The following is a 25027-nucleotide window of genomic DNA, read 5'->3' as shown; positions in this document are numbered from 1 at the left end:
CGTTGATCAAGATATGTTTAAAATATATGTTCTTTTAAAAAACTATTCTAAACGTCACTTGTAAAAAAGAGTCTTTTACAATCGGTTTGCTCTCAAATGACTATTCAGAAAAATGGAGTCATTGAAGAATCAGCTTCAACTGAACTTTAATCGGATGAAAATATTGAAAGACAAGCGATGAAAGTGGAACATATTCACTTTGTTTCTAATCTCCAATGTATCAAGTGAGCGGGAAACAAGCGGATAACACCGTTTCCGTCGTGAAATGTTTTTTCTGATAATCACAAAAACATGGACTAATAACTGTCAAACTCATCCGAAGGGTACTTCAGACGTTCTGATAATATGAAAAAGGGCATTTTAGGCCTGTAAAGCATATTGTTCTCAGTTTTTAATTATTTTTTCGAACAACGTTCAAGGTCACGTGTCCAGCTATTGGGCAGTTTTGTTAGCGCCGCTTAACAAGTTCAAGGGGCACTCTAAAGAGAGCTTAATTACTGTCAAAAAGTGGACATGAGGACTTTATTACAAGTAAACAAAATGTAATTATGACAGTCACGCACGAAATAAAAAGAGAACTATTTCAATTTTTGATGACTTAATTTATATGTTGGAAAAAAAACCCATTATGCGACGTATTAATTCGATCCTCTGGTCATTTGATAGGGAATCGATCCTACCGATGAAGCGACGAAAATCGGGACCGATCCCTCTACGGTAACATGCGATATACCGAATGAGATATATACTATCGAATTAAAAAATGTGTTCTTCCGGCACGTGCACTGAGTGTCTGACTTTGGATTTTTTGGAAGAATACGCCTTTTCCTTGTACCTATAAGCGTACACATAACTTGTCCGAACCGCGACGTCTTGCACATCAGTACAAATATGGGCAGTGTTGTTAAAATAATACGGAATCGATGCTGTCATTAGACAGTTCTTTTCAAATCTTATGGGATGGGTTGAAGTCGGATTGATTCCCAATGTTTGAGGCAGTGCCTTATTTCAAATTGTATTTCATACTAATGATAACTTCGATTGTATTTTTAAACTACAAGTAGTTTAAATTTTTAAAACACTTATGGCTGTGATAATAGCTTTGTGTCCTTTGCTATTTTAGCCCTTCTACATAGCTTTAATGAAAGTTCTAAAACTCCACGTGTCTAAAGTGGCATTCCTGACCTATCAACCTCATTTCGTCTACTACACTTCCTTCTTTCCTATCCTATCTTTTTAGATATCATTACACATTCAGTTTTATTATCTAAAAATAAAGTATTTTTTAAACTTTTTTTTAAAATTACAGTTTTACAAATTTATGTCATATGCCACATAGATAAACGAAGACGTGTACGATAGATTATTTATTTTGTTACCGTTGAAATTACATTACGTATATAGGGAGAGTTATATATTTGTAAAATTGTAACAATTGCAATTATGACAATAAATACTGTTTAAACCAATGCATTATTTTTTATTTTAAAAATAAAATCAAATGTTACTTATAAATGTTATGAATATTGTGGTGTGGTAATAGGAAACATCTAAAGTTTCGAGTTTATATTTTAAAGATGGGATAGAACTTCCATTTATTTTTAAAAGGGGAAGGGCCTACTTGTTTTATCTATCATTTACCATAATGGACGAGTATCTAGCTAGCTAGACTAGCTACTAGCTAGCCAGCGAATCCCTGTTTCCCCACGGTTTCCTAAATGTATAGTAGATAAGATTGCTGTAAAATCACAATTTTGCCAACTATAACATTGCTAAATTGCAAAAATTACTCCATGAAAGATGTGTTTGAAGCAAGAAATATTCAAAATACAAAATGTATATGTTTGATCTTTTTCATCAGAATCTATTTTGTATCTTATCTGGTCCTAATGTTTTCTTACAGACCGTTGCCTTACTTGAAATGCCCAAAACGCAGTGGCCGATTTTAGCTTTGACAGAAATATTTTAGCAAAAATATTTGATCTGATATCCCATTACAACCTGAAAATTGCCTACATTTACAATAAACAACTCATAAAAATAACCATCAAAAACCGTCGTGTTTCTAAAAATCAGAGAATCACTAACCAAAATAAATAGCAAAAATAAAAGAAATAGAATAAAAGAAAGAGGCATGGATTCGGGAAACAAATTTTACTAGATTCTCATTGTCCACGGAAACCAAGACACCACAGAAAGATGGATTTTCGACACAGTCAGACGTCTTCCTAACATTTGATTCTTGAGTTTGGCATGAATGCAAATTTCCAAATCATAAAGACAAATCATCGCACTGCAGTCTGTTGTTCCGCGATAAAAGACAAGTCTGTTCAACTTATACCAACGATAAGAGTGCCTAAATCTCTCGCCAAATACAAGTTGACGGCGGGATAATAGCCGTGTTCGTCTGCTGAGCCGGAAAATTGATGGGCAGTTAACAGAAGAAACCTCTCAAAAGAAGCGAAAGTTTGATTAATTATGCAAAAGGAGCAAAGAGTTTTTTCAATGGAACTTCAGTGTCATTTCGGTTGACACTTTATAGCGATAAAAAATGGGAATGAAAATTCAAAAACATAGTTGTAAGATTACTGTTAATGTGTATCTAATGAATATCATAGTATGATAAATAAGTACCTTAAAGATAAAAATACACAAATTAAATCAATTGATCGGACAAACAGCTATGAAAATTATTGTTCATTAGCATTTCACAATATTATTTTTGTATGTATGTAAAGTAGGCAAAATATTTTTATATGTATACATACATGTATATAACATCAACACAATAACCAATGACTTTGATATTAAATACTGTTATTTCAAGTTGACGGTCGGCTCTTAAACCTTAAATTTAAAACTTGAAATATCTTTGAGGTACATAACTTTTGTTTCATCAATGAACTGCAATAACGATATGAATTTCCAGCCAGGGAACAAAATAATTGTCGTCTGCCGCCTGAACTTCCCAAAATCAGCAAACTAAATTTGTTTATTTCACAACAAAACATCTTAGAAACATAAAATTTCAAATTCATATAAAAGCCTTGCGTATCCGGACCTACCAAAACGCATGGTTATATAGTTTATTTATATTTGAATTTGTTAATGACGTGTTGCCTTTGTGAAGCACGCATGCAAATTAAACTAAACATAAGATGTTAGAAAGATACGGAGCCAAAGAAGAAATTGTCAGAAAACCGACAGAAATGTTAGAATTTCCAAACAAACAGGCTAGATGATGCTTCCATTAATTTCCATCTCTCATTAGAGAAGTGGCGATGCGTGCCCACTGTTGAATGAGTGACTGACACACCACTGCTGATAGCGGGAGATTGAGAAGCAGATATCAAAGGGCAATAACTCTCAAAGGAGATCTGAAACAGCAGATGTTTGTGATTTTTAAGTTAAAAATTATCAAGATTTAAAAAAAATAATGTTACAATTATATTTCTCTTGGTAAGATATTTTCTCGTAATTTCGACCACACTTTCTATTCAATTCTAACTAAAACAAGAATTTTGTTAATTCGAATGTTACAGACTTACACCAACAACATATATATATATATCGTTTAGAAGCATGCTTAACGCAAATAACACTTGATTTGATAGAGATAATGGAATGTGTAACACCCATCACACTCCCTAGAACCAACTATAGCGGAACTCTGTTATAGACACTAATATTGAATGAACTCAATGATCCAAAGTCACTTATAAATTAAGCGTATCCTTAAAAATAGAGTTAATTAGACCGTTTTTTCCTTAAATATACATTTTATTAAATTGTTATATTTACACATTTTAAGAAATTGAAGTGTGCATATGGCTTTTCTGTGACTTAATTCTAAATAATCTCCGCTCAAAATCGACCGTTGTCGTTGACAGTGACCATGTCATTAACTGGCTACAGAATATAGATGTTAAAAACATATGTTTTGTTCCACTTGTGTTATTTATTTATTTGTGTTTTCGTTTTTGTTTCTTATCGATAATCATGTACATTAGAGGGTTTATCATGACATTGTGTTCTATAGATACTAATGTATCAAAACTGTTTCATCTGTTTCTTCGGACTGTAAGTTTAGAAATGCTAATACATTGATTAAGTGTAACATCGCCTCCCCCACAACCACATCTTTTGAATATACTCATATTACCTTTATACGTCTCCATATGTTCAGAATTTATGTTTTGTAATTTGTGTCTAAACAATAAAAAATAGTGTTCTGAATTTTTAATGTAAAGAATAATTTGCCTGAAGTCTCAATATTTCAATAATAAAGCCAAAAACTTAATACGACAGTTGTTTAATACAAGATAAAACCTCCTAAAACATTGACTTTTTTCGAGTTCTAAATTTGTCATCTTTAAGCAAACATTTACATAGCCGCCATGACGGTAATTTTAGACCCAAAGTCAATTTAGAAGCATATGTCAGTAATGAGATAAAAAAGGATCGGGTTTCCATTGAATCAATGGCAAAGTATTACTCGCTACTGTGCTAAATATATATACTACATAGAACAGCATAGTTATTTCATAGTTTCTTTAATAGCAGCTTTTTTAAACTGACAAATAATGAAATAATGAACACACGAGAATAACGGGATGTTTACATTAGTACGCTGCAAGCACTAGCAGGATGTGGAAAACTCTTTAAGCCTCGCTTATATTTTCAGTTTTATGGGAGTTTTTTTTTTTCTTTCAAAATTCATAGATTCGTAACAATTAATGATTCATGGAAAACAATACTATTAAAAAGGGAGCGATCTCTTCCTTTATTTTATTTGCGGACTTGTGCTGCACTAAGGCGTTGTCAAAACACGCAAGGATTTGCACCGGGCGCTTGCAAAATTTGCACCAGTGAAAATAGCAAGTAATTTGCAATTTGACTTGGTTCAAATCACATTTGAAAAAGCAGATTTTGCGCGGGTGATTTTTTGTTGTTGTTGTCTTGTGATTAAACAATTAGAAATTCACGCCTCGCAAAATGGTTGTAAATATATTTTGGGATTAATGTTTTAATATATTGATGAAAAAATATTTAGTAATGAAGTCCACAAGCCAAAAGTTATATTAATCTGCACCCAAAACTCTTTACTGCATGTAAACCAAGTCCGGATATATTATATTATAATATTATATACATGCGCTAACGCAAATATTGCGCGATCGAGAACGGACGCAGATGTCCACTGGTAACACTGTCTGACTACGAAACCGGGGATCGTGAGCCCCCACTCCTGCAACTAAAATTACTTATAATGGTATAAGAGTCTAGTGTATGAGTGCTTTAAACCTGACATGCACAAGAACCAAGGAAGCTTCTACAGTTGGAGCGTCTGCTGTATCTCGCACTACCCTTCAACTGAAAAAAACTAATCTTCTGGAGGAGTCACGCAGCTATAAATAAACTTACACAAAAGTAGTGCGTGGGTGCAAATTAAACACCCGGATATAAATACATTTTTCATAAGCTCTGGGTTCGATTCTCGTCTGTAGCAGAATAAGCATGAAGAGCTATCACAATTCACTTTTATTTGGTTACTTCTTAAAACTCTTAAAAGCAATTTTAATTACTAGTATAATATCAGGATTGCTTCGCGATCGCATTAATATTAAAACTAAACCTCAAGTGTCATTATTCGAGTTTTAGGAATTTAAAAATGCGCATCATTGGAATCGATTCGCGGATAAAATACGTTGGTGGCAAATTAAAATTACAAGTACCTAAAAAAAATAATGTTTAACTGATCGTTGATCAAACTCTACCGGTATCCAAGTTAATTACCAAATATGGATGGGCAAACACTCTCCCGGCCTCAGACCCTCTAATGCAAATATTGTTTTATTCGAGCACTTTCTACAGCGAGGTGTGAGTGCTAAACTATCTGTTTGCTTAGACGAGTAAATATTAACTGAATTTTGCTTCGTATGGCCAGAAAATAGGCTTCTGAATAGATTGATGATCAAATTGCATTCACGTTGTAAATAACGACAGATTTGCTTTTTTAGTGTTTTATAGATCAGTTAATGTTACAATGTATAAAAAAATAGGACAAAAGCCAGTCCAGCCGTTGACGAAAATAACAAAAAAACAGGCTATATATTATCACAACAGTGCGGATGACGTATAGTTCGGTTTTGAGGTCAGCGATGTTCTTGTACTTTTAATGATGGAACGGTTCGTTATTTAGGTAATATTATTTAGTACTGGTTCTTACCTAAATAAGGCAAGGTAAATAATTCTGATTTCCCTAATCAGCAGACGAGCCGATAAGGTGAAAATCAAACTATACACGCACCTTGTATAACGCTTTAAAGGTATTTTTTATTTTATGTGTGAAGTGTCCTAACATTATACATTTTAGAAAGGTAAAAAAAACTCTAGACAGATAAAACAAACAGGATCATGCCGCTTATGACTACAAAAAGATAATGTCATCAACACAAAATATTAACAATATCAAGCCAAATTACACGTTCTTGGGTATTTTGTATGTCTTTAGTTCCTTGTATTTCTTAAATGCATCGGAGTTTTTTGACGCGAATGTAGACGGTAATTCATTTTGTAATTTGATCAACAAGACAAATGTTTCAGCGAAAAATTGAAACGTGTTACCTTCCAAAGTTTCATATATCTGTAAACAATATATTCAAATAAAGTGCATACATGTTCTACATTTCAACCATATTTTATTTCATTTCAATCAATCTCTTGGTATTGTGCAAATTTAACCTGTTGTAAAAATTTCCTTCAACCTTCAAAATAATGTATGTGCTAAATAGTTGATTGAAGATATCCATTACGCGTCCTTTCCAGAATCGGCTTTATATAAGCAGAACCATATTTATACCAAATGGGGACATATTAACCCTTATCCTACTAAATCTCTATACTGAACTTGTCCATCTTTCAGTCTGGACAGTACCATTAACTGTTAAAAAGGGGTGCTTACTAAAAACATACTGACTGAATGACGAACAGTACAGATCTTAATCAGACTGCAGGGATGTACAGGCTGATTATGATCTACACTGGTCGCAAAGGCAGAATCAGTTGTGGCCAGCATGGTGGTAATGGTTAAATCCTGTGTTTAGGAGGGATTCGGTAGATATGACCTTAATTTCTGGCTCAATCGACAGAGGTCATTCACTGTGCGTATTGTGCATGCCGAGTTTAAGAATTGTAAGTCACAGTGTTCTGAAGATACTGAGCGGAAAGGTCCAGGTTTTTTTTTCCACTAACACAACCAGGTCCATTCAGGACCTCTACGTAATATGCCCAGAGAATAGTATGTCTGGGCGTAATAGTTTGAGAATAGTATGTCAGGGCGTTCTGAGGATATGGAACAGAAACGGAAAGTAGATGACACGTGTGTTGCTCCAATTTCCTGTCACTGTACATGATTTCATGATAATAGGTGTAATATTTTGATATAATTATGTAAAACAAACCTTTAACCACTGTATGTGCATTTTTAACAAAGTCAAGAACCAGAAGTCCGGCAGAATGAAATCCTAAACAGAACACCAGGTGCACAACTTAAGATGCTTTATAACAATCTCCTTATAAACAAGTGCCCATTTATTTATTTGGGTTTTACGGCGCACCAACACAGTATAGGTTATATGGCGCCAAACAGGAATTAAATAAAGCATTGCAGTGGCTATACAGAAGTCCCCTACCGGTATAAAACTGTGTTAGTGTTCGGCCCTTGTGGTTGTTGGAAACAGTATTAAGACTAAAACTGCTTCAAGGCATTTAGGAGCTAAGAAACAAAAACTACTTTTACTTAAATTTCAATAGTGACATTGACCTACAAGCACAGATCATGTACGCGACACATTGTCTCATCATGGGGAACATTTGTGTGCAGTACAAAGAAAATCCTTCAATGCAGGCAGAAACAAATTTTACTAGGCCTTAAAACATTGACCTTCGCCTTTAACCGACAAGCATACATCATATGCTCCTCATGGGAACGTTTATGCGTACCACTAAGATATTCCATTAATGCATATAAAAGTTAGGAAGCATTAACAATTTTTACTTGACCTTCAATTATGACCTTGACCTTTGACCTACAAGCAGAAGTCATGTACGTGCATAATCAACAGATTGCCCTCTATCCACATACCAAGTTTTACGAACCTAGCTTGACTACTTTATGAATAATTTGTAGAGGGAGGACATTCCTAATCCAATAGTCCCCTTCCAGAAGACTAATGTTTTATGTTACCATGTACAAAATGGTACATAAACTTTTATGCCCTTAATGCTTATTTTTGATAAATCAAAAGTTATATAACTCTGGTCTTGCAGAAAGAAATTAGAGATATGTCCATAGGACACAGGCACCCCTCAACTCCTGTCACTGTACAGGGTTTTAAGACTCCAGGTGAAATATTTTTAAGATGTTTGCAACACAAACTTTTAAGAACTTCGTGTATTTTTCACTAAGTGAGTCTGGCCCGGCTGAGTGAAATCCCTTAGAGAACACGAGATGCACAACTTCACATGCTATAGATCAATCCTCCGTTTCATGACTCCAGGTAAAGTACATATTACATCATGAGCCATAGGTAGAACAACCGACCTTCCGTAAGCCAGCTGTATGGCTTCCTCACATGAAGAGTGCAACGTCCCGAGTGAGGCTCGAACCCACATCGATGAGGGGCAAATGATTTGACCTTAACCACCCGGCCATGGATACCCCTCAAGTACATTTTGAGATACATGGGGCATAAATGTAGTCAAGAGCCATAACATGGCCCTGCAAAGTGAAATAAACAAGAGCTGTCCGTAAGACAGCCTGCTCGACTTTTCTCTGTGATTGACTCTGAATTAGGTTGACATAACTTTAAGCAAAAAATTAAAGTTTACTAGAATGTGTCTGTAGGACACAGGGTGTGCCCCCACTGGTACATGTGTCATAAATAAGGGGCAATAATTCAACTGTTTGCAGTCCTAAGGGGGTATAGCCTCAACAAACATTTCATGAAAAGGATTCATTCTAGGCCATATACTGTTTGAGCTATGAGCATCACAAACAAAAAATCCACTATTTTGCCTATTTCAAGGGCCATAACTCTGTAATAAGCGCTAAGATTCCCAAGAAGAATGCAAAGTGTGCAAAGTCACATCATGATAAAGACTCAAGCAAGGTTTCATGAATTTACATTAAATACTTTTTGAACTATGCACATGATTAGGTGAAAATATGCATTTTTGACTATTTCTGGGGCCGTAACTTTAAAAATAGGGGGTGAAGCCAGCCAAAAAATAAGATGTGAGCAAGTTTTTATCATGATAAAGACTCATGCAAGTTTTCATCCATTTATATCATATACTTTTTGAGCTAGGTGTGTCACAAGGTGAAAATGTGCATTTTTGACTATTTCAGGGGCAATAACCGTGCACAAGTTCATATCATGATAAAGACTCATGCAAGGTTTAATCAATTTATATGAAATACTTTTTGAGTTAGGTGCGTCACAAGGTGAAAATGTGCATTTTTGACTATTTCAGGGGCCATAAATAGGGGGCGGACTCAGATGGTGCACAAGTTCATATCATGATAAAGACCCATGCAAGGTTTCATGAATCTATATCAAATACTTTTTAAGCTAGACATGTCACATGGTGAAAATGTGCATTTTTTACTATTTCAGGGGCAATAACTCTGGAAATAGGGGAAGGGGCCAGACGAAAAATAGGAGGTGTGCAAGTTCATATCATGATAAAGACTCATGCAGGTTTTATCAATTTATATCAAATACTTTTTTAGTAAGGTGTGTCACAAACTTCGTACGGACGCACAGACAAGACCGAATCTATATGCCCCCACCACTCATGGGGGGTGGGGGTTGGGGGCACAACTCTGCCAAAATTCAAATCAGTTATGGTGATTGTTTCTCATGGTATAGATTTTGATAGTAATTAACTATTTGAAGTTTCAAATCAAAAGCTTTCGGAGTAACAGAAATATTTGACTATCAAAAACTTTAACCAAAAAAATTTTAGGTTAAAATGGGGGATAACTGTCAAAATTCAAATCAAAGTTATGGGAATTTCTCCTGGAGTAGACTTTGATAGTAAACTATTTTATGTTCAAGTCAATAGCTTTGATAGTAACAAAGATATATTACTTGATCAAAAACTTAAACAGCGACATGGGGGCGAGTGCAATAGCTCTACTTTTTCTTTGAAAAGTCGAGCTAACAAGAGGGCCAAGATGGCCCTAGGTCGCTCACCTAAGAAACACTCCATAACAGTGTAAAACATGTTTGACCTTGTGATTTCATGGAAACAAATATTCTGACCAATTTTCATTAAGATTGGACCAAAAACTTGGTCTCTTGCGATAAAACAAGCATTTTCTTAGATATGACCTAGTTTTTGACCCTAGATGACCCATGTTCAAACTCGACCTAGATTTTATCAAGGCAATCAGTCTGACCAAAATTCATGAAGATCAACTGAAAAATACAGCCTCTATCACATACAGAAGTTTTTTCTTTGATTTGACCAAGTGACCTAGTTTTTGACCTCAGATGACCCATATTCAAATTCGACTTAGATTTCATTAAGGCAATCAACCTGACCAAATTTCATAAATATCAACTGAAAAAAAAACAGTCTCTATCGCATACACAAGATTTTTCTTTAATTTGACCTAGTGACCTAGTTCTTGACCTCAGATAACCCATATTCAAAACGAACCTAGTTTTCATCAAGGCAATCACTCTGACCAAATTTCATGAAGATCAATTGAAAAATACATCCTCTATTGCATACACAATGTTTTTCTTCGATTTGACCTAGTGACCTAGTTTTTGACCCCAGATGACCCATTTTCGAAATCAGCTTAGATTTTATCAAGGTAATCATTCTGGCTAAATTTCATGAAGATCAGTTGAAAAATACAGCCTCTATTGCATACACAAGGTTTTTCTTTGATTTGACCTGGTGACCTAGTTTTTGACTCCAGATGACCCATTTTCGAACTTGGTCTAAATTTCATCAAGGCAATCATTCTGACCAAAATTCATGAAGATCAATTGAAAAATACAGCCTCTATCGCATACACAAGGTTTTTACGTGATATGACCTAGTGACCTAGTTTTTGACCCCAGATGACCCATTTTCGAACTCGGCCTAGATTTCATCAAGGTAATCATTCTGACCAAAATTCATGAAGATCAATTGAAAAATACCGCCTCTATCGCATACACAAGGTTTTTCTTTGATTTGACCTAGTGACCTAGTTTTTGACCCGAGATGACCCATTTTCGAACTCGGCCTAGATTTCATCAAGGCAATCATTCTGACCAAAATTCATGAAGATCAACTGAAAATACAGCCTCTATCGCATACACAAGGTTTTTCTTTGATTTGACCTAGTGACCTAGTTTTTGACCCGAGAGACCCATTTTCGAACTCGGCCTAGATTTCATCAAGGTTATCATTCTGACCAAAATTCATGAAGATTAATTGAAAAATACCACCTCTATCGCATACACAAGGTTTTTCTTTGATTTGACCTAGTGACCTAGTTTTTGACCCGAGATGACCCATTTTCAAACTCGGCCTAGATTTCATCAAAGTTATCATTCTGACCAATATTCATGAAGTTTAAATGAAAAATACAGCCTCTATCGCATACACAAGGTTTTTCTTTGATTTGACCTAGTGACCTAGTTTTTGACCCGAGATGATCCATTTTCGAACTCGGCCTACATTTCATCAAGGTTATCATTCTGACCAATATTCATGAAGATTAATTGAAAAATACAGCCTCTATCGCATACACAAGCTAAATGTTGACAGACGACGGACGACAGACGACAGACGCCAGACGCCGGACGCCGGACATTGAGCGATCAGAAAAACTCACCTGAGCATTGCTCAGGTGAGCTAAAAATAGCTGAAGTGCACATATTCACATGCTTGAAAATATTCCTACATGGTTTTACGACTCTCTAGGGGAGTACTTGTTAAGTTATATGCAACTAAAATGCACTTTGTGTATTTTTCACTAAGTCAAGAATCATAACTCTGGTCTGTTGAGTGAAATAATTTGTATAACTTGTTAGAGAATCATTAGGCAATGCTACATACCAAATATAGAAGGCCTGTGCCTTGAACTTTAAGACAAGAAGTTTTTCCCTATACAAGTCTATGTAGAACTTGGGACCACCTGAGTGGTGCCTCTTTTCAGTTCAGGGAATAATTTCAACTAGAGATGCTTTTGAGAAAAGCGCATGTCTCCCACAACTGCCTAATCATCTAAATAGTCAGCCAGTCTTTATATACTGTTTACTTAGAGCACAATCATGTGCATGCGCGTTTTTGACACCAAAAGAACCTCTATACTACTTTTAAAAGTAGTATAGGCACCAGTTTGAGTTTCCGAAGTACCTGGGCAATTTTTCCCTAGCTATCGAACTTGGCCGAGGTCTTATAGTCATACACATTTTGTTCAAGTTTGGTGAAGCTTGCACTTAGAGCACACATGATGATCGGAAGAGAAATGTTCGACTAAGAGTGCGGACAAGGTTTGTGACAGACAGACACACACACAGACTGGAGTAAATCAGTATGTCTCCCACACCACTATGTGGTGGGAGACATAATAATCTTGGTAGAAGACCTTTAGGCAATGCAACATGCCAAATATCAAAAGCCTAGGCCCTGCAGTTTCAGACAAGAAGTTTTTTTCAATTATAAGTCTATATAAAACTTGGACAGGGTTGCCACTTAGTGGAGAAAATGATATTCCCCAACTAAACCATACTTTGACCAAAATCACCATATTATTTTTACCTCCTCCCCTACAGTTGTCCAATCCACCCATTTATAATTATTTTGTTTCAGAGTATGATACAACAAACTTTCTGGAGACAAGGGTTCAAATCTTTCGTCTTCAAAATTCCAAAGTTGACATCAAAAAGTAATTGATTTAAACACATTTAAATTGTTTATACACAATTACACCAAAATGTATTTAGAAGAACTTATAGATACTTCTTGAAGTCTGCTATAGCCACTGAACATTTTAAACATTGACAAGAATTTCATTTTTTCCCTTACTTTTCTAAAATTTCATTTTTCACTGACCATTATCAAGATTTGCCAGACACTTAAATGACCTTGAAACAAGAGGGTCATTGACCCTAAAGCACTCACCCGTGTACAAGGCTTAAAGTGTGTTTGTTTAAGTACAGAGTTAGGTTTCTTCTATGTTAGCTTGTATTATATACATTTCACACATATTTTTGAACCTAGGGCAATAATTTGAATAATTACCGTAGAAATTACAAATCTGATATCACATGCCAATATCAAGGCACATAATTATGTTCAATTAATATATACATATAGGGAAAAGTCACCACGCTCTCTGGTGGCCATGTTTTTTCACGAATCAAAATAATTTGAACATTCTTGGTAAAGGGTCACACAAGACTATTTGTGTAAAATTATTTTACGATCCAGTAAGCAGTTTCACACAAGATTTTTTAAAATTTCCACTATATACATATAAGGAGAAGTGACCATGCCCCCTGGCGGCCATGTTTTTTTGACAAATTTGTATAATTTGAACAAGCTTGGAAGAGGGTCACACAATGACCATTCGAGTAAGATTATTCTAAAATCGGGCTAGCACTTTCTAACAAGAAGATTTTTAGTTTTTCACTATATACATACAGGGAAAAGTGACCATGCCCTCTGGTGGCCATGTTTTTTGACAAATCAAAATAATTTGAACAATCTTGGTAAATGGTCACACAAAGACCATTTGCGTAAAATTATTTTAAAATCGGCCCAGCAGTTTCACAAGATTTTTTAAATTTCCACTATATACAAAAAGGGAAGTGACCGCACCCCCTGGCGGCCATGTTTTTTGACGAATCGGTATAATCTGAACAATCTTGGTAGGTGACATAAGGACCATTGGCATGAAATTATATCAAAATCGGACCATTGGTTTAGATGTCATTCAAGATTCTTCTATTTTTAGCTCTGGCAGACCGCGTGCAACCAAGCAGAACTGTTTGAACAACTTTGGTACAGGACCATCCATGCCAAGTTTCAACAAAATCCATTCAGTGGTTTTGGAGAGGATTTTTAAACAATTGTTGACGACAGACAGTCACAGCGTGATCATAATAGCTCACCGAGCATTGCTCAGGCAAGCTAAAAAAATCAGTTTCCCCCAACTTTTCAAGGTAAGTGGCAACCCCTGGGTGGGGCCTCTTTTCCACACAGGGTAATAATTTGAACAATCTTGATAGAGGACCAGAAGGCAATGCTATATACTACGTATCAATGGCCCATGTCTTGTGGTTTCAGACAAGGTTGTTTTTTCCTCTACAAGTCTATGTAAAACTTTGGACCCATTAACTGAAGGGGCATAATTTGAACAGTCTTCATAGAGGAGCATTAGAGGATGTCACATACCAAATATTGAGGCTCTATGCCTTGCGGTTTTGGACAAGGTTTTTTAACCTTTAGCCTGCTGGCAGCACTTGATTCCGTCTTTGCGACCAGTGCTGACCAAGATCAGCCTGCATGTACATGCAGATTGACCATGGTCTGCACTGTTTGCTATTCAGTCAGTTAATTTTCAGTGAACATCCCTTCAAATAGTGAAAGGTACTGCCCAATTTGAATGATGGACCAATCCATTACAAAAATTTAACAGGCTAAAGGTTCAAGTTTTTGCTTTTGGTTTCCATGGCAACCAGAGTTCTGTGTGGAATTTAATGAATTGAAACAATTTGGAAGATCATTCCTGTGAAGGTGTAAATCTACCCAGTGGTTTTGAAAAAGGTTTTTTTTTTAATTGTTGACGGACAAACAACATACATTGAGCAGTCAAAAAAGCTCACTAAGAGCCTTTGGCTCAGGTGAGCTAAAAAGAGGGCATAGACTTTCATCTTTCATGAAGTGTTTACTCTAGAGGTTGCACTTTATCGCCAACAGGCAGCAAGAGTTTAATAAAACAACATTTACCAAAAATTTATATGATTTTATTCATGATTTGTTTAGCAGAAACATTTATACCAAGAAATGAAATGTGATAGAAAGATACATAGAAATAATAGTGAGAGAGAGGAATAAGTGTAGAAGGAATGAAAGACAGAAAAGAAAACTGCTATTCAACAAGTAATAAAACACATGATTTTAATATTTCAGAACACGTGTCTTGTAGCACAATTTGAGTATAACAAAGGGGAAAATGTCCTAAACCCTACAAAGAATTAATCCAAGAGGAACTAAGGACATTTACACCCAAATTTTTGCACTGTCATTTCTGATATCTATACAAAGGCAGACCTTGAAAACATCAGGACTACCTTTGAAAACTTGAACACATCATGGTAACTACTGTAAACTTATAATAGCACTTTATCTGTTTAAATAATGAAAATAATTGCACCTTTTTTTGTTGCACTTAACACACACCTGTAAAATAGAACATTCATTCAGGACAGGGATCTTTTTCACCACAAATGTACATATTCTTTTTCTATATATATCAAGTATCCATATGCATTTATAACTGGACCAGATTCTGTCATTTACACAGGAGTAATCAACAAATAATCTCTAGCAATAACAAATCATACTCTCTACACTGAGAAATCACATAAAATACTGAAGCTTGTCCCTGCAGTTCAGTCAAAATGACAAAATCGAGGTTAATTGGTACTAAATCAATAGGATTCTTTACACATTGATTAGCGCATTTCACATTAATCAAGTTTTTCTTAAATTTTCTAAAATAATAAAATGCAAGAAACAATTCTAATGTCTACATCAACACTTTGGTCTTAAAACAATGTGTAGTACTGATAACAAGGAATTAGCATTTCAACATATTACAACTTGACCAGTGCTCCAGCTAGCTATTTACAGCAGGGCGCATCGCCCGTTCCGAAATTCGTTCCGCCCTGTTGCCCCGCCAGGCACCCTGCCCGTTTTACAACCATTCATTTCTTTTTTTTAGCCAAACTTCCCTTTTTTGCCTCAGTGATTATAATACACTGCTTTATTGCCCCCTTTTTATCGAGTGATACACGCCAGGGGGCATTGACATAATTAGCAAACAATTAAACAATTACCTGCTGTAATCGTGCCCGAGGCAGACCATGATATTTAAGACTGCTCCACTAGCATTAAAATCATTGAACCTTCGTGTTAAAACAGTTTGCAAACCAGTCTGAAATCATTATCATTTCGCGCCACCTGTCAAAGTGTACTTTCGTTTTCAGTAATATAGTCGTAAATACCCCTTTATACACAACTGAAACTTAAGTCCAGACAACAGACATTTATATGTAATTAATAAAAATCGATCACAATCAAGTTTAAATAGGAAAATATTTTGATTTTATCGTTTTACAAGTTTTTGAAATCGAAAGTAAGTTGTCGTCTGCTTTGTGAAATTGCCGTTTTTTCATGAAGATTTCTTTGAAATTAGTTTACTAAGATGTAATGACAGGGTACACTTTAATGTCAGATACTGTGAAATGCTGTTAAACTGTCTTTGCATCATAATATTTTTTCAAAAATATTGTTTAAACTGGACATTCGACGACTTTTACAAAAAAGTGTAACCATATCCGGATATAAAATTTTGGATACCCGGAATATGTCTATTACAAGAGCTAAACTTGCTTTTAGACTGTTGTAAGTTAAAAACTTTGCCTGATTTCATTTATTTAAGTGGAAGTTTAAACTTTATTTGCTGTATATAATATGTTTCAGGTATAAATTTATAAATATCAAGTAGCCTACAAGGAGAAGATGTGTACTGAAATTGTAACAAGTAAAATAGGCCTAAACACATAGATATTGTTATTCAGTATGTAATTACAAAGAAATGTTACAAGTTGAAAATCAATGCCAAGTAAAATACAAACAGCAGAATTTTTAGTTAATAAATAGGTGCATTAGAGATGACAGACATAGCCTATTAAATGACCATACCTAAAGTGTGCCAAAAAACATGCCTAAATTATGCCAAATTCCATGCCTAAAGTATGTTAAAATGCACTGTATGCATGGACCAGTTATATTTTTTTCCGGGGGAACACGGTCCAGGACCGACCACCACCCCAGAAGTGCCCTTTTCAGTGCCAGCACCCTGCCCTTTTTTAATCCTAGCTGGAGCACTGTTGACCTTTTAACACTTTTCTTGATGTGATGCATGTTACATTTGTGATATTCTAAGTAATCACAGAAAAGAAATTTAACGAATATTGAAGTTAGAGATTCTTCACAAACGGCAATAACCTTCACCTAATGTTAATATACAGTAACAATGAATCTTAATACAAATGATTATATTCAAACAAGAAACAGAAATGTCCTAAGCATATTAAGTAACTAAATTAAATATTAGATTATAGATGAAATTAGGTTTTAATGATAACAGATGAAATTGCTGTTTTGATGATTAAGGATAAAAGCCCTGGTTTTGATTATTACAGATTAAATCTTGTGATTTGACATAAGAGTACACTGTGAGATCTGATTGAGGCCTCAGCCGTCCCGCTGCGGCACAATGTCTGTACAACAATTGTCCAGTCAGAACGAAAACTGCTGCGGAGCATTGGTAGCTGCTGTGAACTGGAAACTGGTGGCGCCCTCTTCTGCCTGTGGGGCCAAGTTTTCATCTTCCTCCTGTAAAAAACAGATATTCGGTATAATTTATGTTAAAAATTATACATCAAAATACAACATTTCCACTTTTTCTATCATAACATCCTCAAATCGCACAAGTCTTAAGTTATCACCGGAAACCATCACAAGACTTGGCCCAGCAATAAAAATAACCTTCTGGAAGGGGCATTCATCATATCTGCTGCCATGAAAAACACATATTTCATGAAAAATTTCTGTACTTATGACAGAGTTCACCATTTGTGACTGACAGAAGAGTTGACAGATAGATGAATGGAACAGACATAGGGATTTTTCTAGACCTCTAAAAAGGACAGGGTGCTGCTAAAAAGGGGCAGGGTACATTTTGCACATTGCGTACCTATGTCTACGAAAATCATAAGGTAGATTTCCATGGTTTTTGTTGTAATGTCTACATTGAAAGGTACAACAGAAAGATTTGAAATGAATCTGAATGTCAGGAAAAACATAAATACCTGTTTTGTCTATATAACATGCTTATCATTTATAAATACATGCAGTTTGTTTTATGTTTGCATAGATTATTTTTGTTTGGAAAGTTTTCTTGATTAGAAATATACCATATACTATTGAATAATTTAATAATTCTGGTGCAAATCTGTCATTATTAAAACATTCATTACATTACTGTTAAAAAAACGTTCCGTTGATACTCATGTATAAATGCACATTTTTTTTAACCCAGACCCCCATCCCCCCCACCAACACCCCGAATCGTGGGTGCATATTATACAAAGGTGTAGACAATTTTCCAACTACAAATTTAACAAAATAACTTTGTTTACGATTTTCGCCATTTTGGTAAAGGGAAACTACTCTACGTGCTGACTGTCTACGCTAAATTCTGAGATTGCCGTTACGTTCTGTAAAAGATCGAGTGGTTTATTTTCTTTTAAACAAAATTAATATTATAGCAGTGATTTTTTTTGCACCGATTTGACTTCGAAATTCGGCGTCTTCCCAACTGACAAAAATGGTCAAAATTCCCAAAAAATGCTTAAAAATTCCCCAAAACGAGATGATTTTTCCCAATTAGATTGATTTCTTGTGAAAGTTGAACTAAAACGATGCAAATAATCATAAAAATTCCGACTCTAATTATGGTTTATTCGCAGAATTTTGTTGCCAACTCGGAGCGCGTTGTTTACATAAAACGGGTCACGGCATAGTACGGCATTTAGTATGACTTTCATCACGGTCGCTAAACGCTTTTTCCTGCGTCAAAATGAGTCGAAAAAAAATTGTTAGAAACTTACCATAATTATCGAAAAATGTCGCATAATTCCAAATATTATAATAAGAAAATAAAACTTAAACACGCCATCGGTACTCCAGACATTCGAACATCTTTTGGTAAAGTTAAAGAGAAATTAAATTCAAATCAAACGTCAGAAAAGCAAAGTGATCTGTCCAAGAAATCCGAGTCCCCACAAAATGACCCTCAGAAATCAACAGAAGCTCATGGTGACCCTAAGCTATCTGAGCCATCAGATCCTGTGACATCAGAAAATAACCTGTCTGTCCTGTCTGTTCAACCTCGGTGCATATTTGAATGAAATAAATTTACCTTAAAATAAAACTTTTCAAAATGATTTCTTTATTACGGTTTGTTAATTTTTCCCAATTTTGAAGTTTATCGCGCTAAAAATTCCCAATTGAAAAGGATTGGGCTGTTGCCAAAAAAAGTAAAAAAATCACTGTATAGAAATTTAATAGTATTTTGATGAAATAAATATAACAAAATCATAGATATTCTGATAGGCAGTGATACTAATTAAAGATCGACTGTTATCTTCAACTGAGATCAAACTGTGAACAACAAAATTGACACGAGGTACCACGCTAATAATTACTGGCCATTAATCAGCATTTAATAAGCAGCAGACTTTAATCTATGTTTTTTCTCCTTCTTTAATCTGTTTTGCAGTTTGCTTTAATTGCTGACCTATCTAATTGTTGTTTGTTACGATTCGGTCGGCCGTCATCTGCATACCGATACTGCATACATGCCTCGGGCAAATACACAGCACCTGTGTATAGTCGGTGCGTGTCATAACTTTGTATCGATTGACAATTATCTGGGATGGTATTTTGACAGATGATTGATGGGCAGTTCGTTTAGAAATACTTAATGGCCAAAGGGGCGCTGAAGAAAGGCAAAAAGGAGGCGATTTCGGGCAGAAGGGGGGCGCTAAAAATGGGCAAAATCAACCTTTTTGCCAGCTTTGTCATCAATGGCATTTTTTCCAAATCAGAAAGAATGTACATATTCTCCATACTGCCATCTAGTTCCGTGAAAAATTATCTTGCACTTTTAAAGTATCTCTGGACCCCACTCTGCAAGGATGGACTGGCTGTCAAACAGACAGCAATCCAGAAGTCCGCACCCACAATCCCCAGCCCTGCTGAAACATCATTTCGATACTAAAAACATTTCTTTAACCAAATATTTGCATGTATCAAGATTCATTGTATATCTTACATCTCCACCAAAGTATTTTTCAATGAGTTCTAGTGCTGCCTTGTACACAGTCTCATTCTCATGATTCTGCAATCCCTCAATCTTGTCGAGGCCGCCAGCTTCCTCTATCATCACAGTGAGGGCATCTAGCACGTTCTGACCAGCACGCTCAGCTGCCTATAAAAAAATAAATTGAAACATGTCTTTACTAGCATGCAAAGCAATCAGTTTATACTGTGAAATCATTAATGTTCCTAATTACCATGGATTTTATCATTTGTTCAATCTACAAAATTAAATCCAGATAATTACAAATAAAAACAAGAGCTGTCAGTTGACATCGTGCTCGACAATTCTCAGTGCTTGATAGTATAATATAAGCTATGAGTAAAACTTTAACATTACAATAAGCATATTCTGTCGGAAAGGGGCCATAATGCAGTCAAAATGCTTGATAGAGTTGTCTTCTTCTGTTTACAGATTGGGGTCATGATGGTAAACAAGTATGCAAAATATCAAAGCAATATCTCAATGGACTATGAAAATATTTGGGGTGGTACGCAATCTTTAACATTAAAATAAGCATATTCTAAGTCGAAAAGGGGCCATAATTCAGTCAAAATGCTTGATAGAGATGTCTGCTCCTGTTTACAGAATGGGGTCATGATGGCATTATATATGGCCCTTTTCTTCAAATAGTCGAGCTAACAATATCTTACATAGAATGCTAAAAATAAAAAATTTAGTTTGTCCTTTATTATATTCGCAGAACTGATGCATTCTTGAAAACTGCATTTTGACCAGAGCTCTTTGTTATTATAATCAAAGTAGAGCAGGGGTGTAGAAATCCAAATATTTTACACATGTCCACGGACAAGTCTGCTGTCAAAATTTACTTGTCCGGATTTTCAATATTAAAACCAGCACGAAACTGTCAATTATTATTTGTTTTGGACAATGATCTAAAGGCAGTAACAAAAGAGCAAACATAATACAGTGTATTACTGCAAATCTGACAAAAAAATAAGCAGCAACACTTTTGTCTGTATACAAGGCTAAGTTGTGTCCGAGAGGCCGGGGAACATACAACAGATACAGTACAACTATGCCAAGCCCGAAACATTTTCTGTGCGAAGCCAGCTTAGTTCAGAATATCAGGACTCCTGAAATGTTCTGACTCGTTTTGAATCATACTGGCAACCTCTGTGCTTTGCCAGACTATTGACTCCCATTTTTGTCGGCGGCCAAAATATTTCATGTTTCCAGTTTCTATTTGAGGCAGTGCTCCAGCTAGCTATTTACAGCAGGGCGCATCGCCCGTTCCGAAATTCGTTCCGCCCTGTTGCCCCGCCAGGCACCCTGCCCGTTTTTACAACCATTCATTTCTTTTTTAAGCCAAACTTCCCTTTTTCGCCTCAGTGATTATAATACACTGCTTTATTGCCCCTTTTTATCGAGTGATACACGCCGGGGGGCAATGACATAATTAACAAACAATTAAACAATTACCTGCTGTAATCGTGCCCGAGGCAGACCATGATATTTTAGACTGCTCCACTAGCAATTAAACTAGCATTAAAACCACTGAACCTTAGTGTTAAAACAGTTTGCAAACCAGTCTGAAATCATAATCATTTCGCGCCACCTGTCAAAGTGTACTTTCGTTTTCGGTAATATAGTCGTAAATACCCCTTTATACATATCTGAAACTTATGTCCAGACAACAGACATTTAAATCTAATTAATAAAAATTGATCACAATCAAATTTAAATAGGAAAATATTTTGATTTTACCTTTTTACAAGTTTTTGAAATCGAAAGTAGGTTGTCGTCTGTTTTGTGAAATTGCCAATTTTTCATGAATATTTCTTTGAAATTAGATTAAGATGTAATGACAGGGTACACTTTAATGTCAGATACTGTAAAATGCTGTTAAACAGTCTCTGCATCATAATAATTTTTCAAAAATATTGTTAAAACTGGACATTCGACGACTTTTAGAAAAAAGTGTAACCATATCCGGATATAAAATTTTGGATACCCGGAATATGTCTATTACAAGTGCTAAACTTGCTTTTAGACTGTTGTAAGTTAAAAACTTTACCTGATTTCATTTATTTAAGTGGAAGTTTAAACTTTATTTTCTGTATATAATATGTTGCAGTATAAATTTATAAATATCAAGTAGCCTACATGGAGAAGATGTGTACTGAAATTGTAACAAAGTAGGCCTAAACACATAGATATTGTTATTCAGTATGCAATTACAAAGAAATGTTACAAGTTGAAAATCAATGCCAAGTAAAATACAAACAGCAGAATTTTTAGTTAATAAATAGGTGCATTAGAGATGACAGACATAGCCTATTAAAAGACCATACCTAAAGTGTGCCAAAAAACATGTCTAAATTATGCCAAATTCCATGCCTAAAGTATGTTTAAATGAACTGTATGCATGGACCAGTTATATTTTTCCCTGGGGGAGCACGGTCCCAGACCGACCACCACCCCAGAAGTGCCCTTTTCAGTGCCAGCACCCTGCCCTTTTTTAATCCTAGCTGGAGCACTGTGAGTTACGGTGTGCAAAATCATGCAAAGCCAAGACCAAGAGCCAATCAGAATGTGAAAAGTGCTGCTTAATTTAGATGCAAGTGTATAGTTTTCCCAAACTGCAGCAATTAAGAGACCCTTGGCAAGTACAATACACTGGGACCCCGTTAACGCTGTCGTCGGGGTCCAAGGTTCAAGACCCGCGGATCTAGCGGGGTTAAATTTATAACACGGGTTGATCGTATCAGCGGTATATGCAATACCCCACCCACTGGTAATGTATTAGATGTATTTTGGACGCTGTTTTATGTTAATAAGAAATAAGAATCGTATAAACGGGACATTTATTTACCTTAAATGCTACTGAAAAATACATTAAAAGAATTATAACGCTGTGTCATCATCTCATTTTGTCATGATTCTAGAAGAAAGTTGGAATTGTGTATCCCGGAAGTAAACATATATAACGCTGTGTGAGGAGTGCGCGGTCGTGAGAATTACATATGCAATGCAATTGCACTGGGGGTTTATGTAACTAAGAGAAAAAACATGGACAGTCTTAAAAAAAAATTTAATTTTGAATACATGAAGAAAATCAATAATTAAGATAGAAAACTGTTAAATCACCGTCATTAATATACGATATCAAAAAGGGAGAACATTCTCAATATGGCTTTCAGTGTGTTGATTCTTCGTTAATTCCGATGAACTGAGTGTGATGATTACAAAAAACGGCTGCATTTTATTACAAAACTGGACCTGTTGTTCGATTTTTTATTCACTCAAGTGTTCATGTCATCTGCTTAATTGGTGCAAACTTAAATGGTTTGATAGTTGACTGACCAATGTTCCACGCTTGTTATGCAAACAATCTAATTTTGACACAGTACTGATTGCCTAATTGTCAAATGTCTACATGTATTCAAACTTTAACAAAGGCGATACGCAAACAAGTAAGCTAACAGACAATTATTGATTTTTGTCAGTTGTCATGGCAAAGGTGTTAATGTACACAGGTACATGTAGTTTTAACGCTGGTTATGATCAATTTAAATGTTAAACTATCCGTGGACTCATTTTTTTTTTTTTTTTACACCCCGCATTACATGCCTACAGATGGAAATCATGTTGATATATACTAGTGTTAAAAGTTTCAAAACCACAGTTCAAAAAGTTTTGACAAAAATTTCAAAGTCCAAAAAGGGCCATTATTCAGCCAAAAGAGTTGTCAGAGTTATGTACTCTTGTCTACAGATGGAAATCATAATGATAAACAAGTGTTTAAAGTTTAAAAGCCATATGTCAAATAGTCTTGACAAAACATGGACATATACGAAAACAAAACCAATTTCTAAGTTCAAAAGGGCCATAATTCAGCCATAAAAGATGACAGAGTTATGTACTCTTGCCTATTGATAAAGACTATAAATTCTGAACAAGATATAAAAGTTCCAAAGCCATATGTCAAACACTTTACACAAAATATAAACTGGTACAAAAAACTTAACCAAGATTTCTAAGTTAAAAGGGGCCATAATTTAGCTAAAATGCTTGATGGAGTTATGTACTCTTGCCTACAACTGGACATGGTGATGGTAAACAAGTGTTGAAAGTTTCAAAGCTTTACCTCAAAAGACTTTGTCAAAATGTAGACTGGTACGAAAAACTTAACCAAGATTTCTAAGTCAAAAGGGGCCATAATTCAGTCAAAATGCTTGACAGAGTTATGTACTCTTGCCTGTAACTGCACATGGTGATGGTAAACAAGTGTTGAAAGTTTCAAAGCTTTATCTCAAAAGACTGTCAAAATGTGGACTGGTACGAAAAACTTAACCAGGGTGTGACGCCGGCGCCGTGGTGAGTAGGATAGCTCTACTTGCTCTTCGAATAGTCGAGCTAAAAATGCACACATGTTCGCCAGCAAAAAGTCTCGAGTTGTAAAACTTGGACATGGTTCTACATCCCTGTAGAGAACGGATTTGTGATAAAAGTTTTTCAGGTTTCTTTTGAAAGCATCGTCAAAATAACACTAAAAGGGCCTCATACCAGCAGTATATTTCCAAGTGCATCCAGGATCACCAGTATAACCTTGGACTCTTTGACAGTGAGCATATTGCAAAGGTGAGGGATCACGCCTAGGTTCACAAGGAAACCAATCTGCTCCATGGTTCCACCAGAGGTGAGATTAGTCACTGCCCATACTGCTTCCTTCTGGCTCTTGTAATCACCCTGTGAACAGAGAATTTTATGTAAGACTTGATAATTAAATATGTTTATCTGTTCATGTGACAT

The 25027-nt window shown here is 35.5% G+C and overlaps 1 protein-coding gene across 2 annotated transcripts in view; it reads right to left on the bottom strand.

The window, feature by feature from the left end:
- Window positions 1–17291: 17291 nt before the first annotated feature.
- LOC123552943 (importin subunit alpha-1-like) overlaps window positions 17292–25027 on the bottom strand; it is a 45415-nt gene continuing 37679 nt past the window's right edge. For both annotated transcript variants that reach the window (XM_053541564.1, XM_053541565.1), the window contains exons 11-13: window positions 24782–24964; window positions 20207–20362; window positions 17292–17703 (exon numbers count right to left, since the gene is read on the bottom strand). In XM_053541564.1, the coding sequence (XP_053397539.1) occupies window positions 17608–17703; window positions 20207–20362; window positions 24782–24964 (435 nt within the window). In that variant the 3' untranslated portion in view covers window positions 17292–17607. The remainder of the gene's footprint in view (window positions 17704–20206; window positions 20363–24781; window positions 24965–25027) is intronic.

Source organism: Mercenaria mercenaria, chromosome 4, assembly GCF_021730395.1.
Source record: "Mercenaria mercenaria strain notata chromosome 4, MADL_Memer_1, whole genome shotgun sequence".
Classification (NCBI taxonomy): Eukaryota; Metazoa; Mollusca; class Bivalvia; order Venerida; family Veneridae; genus Mercenaria; species Mercenaria mercenaria.
Note: the sequence above shows the minus strand (reverse complement) of the source record. Positions and strands in the feature narration are given on the sequence as shown.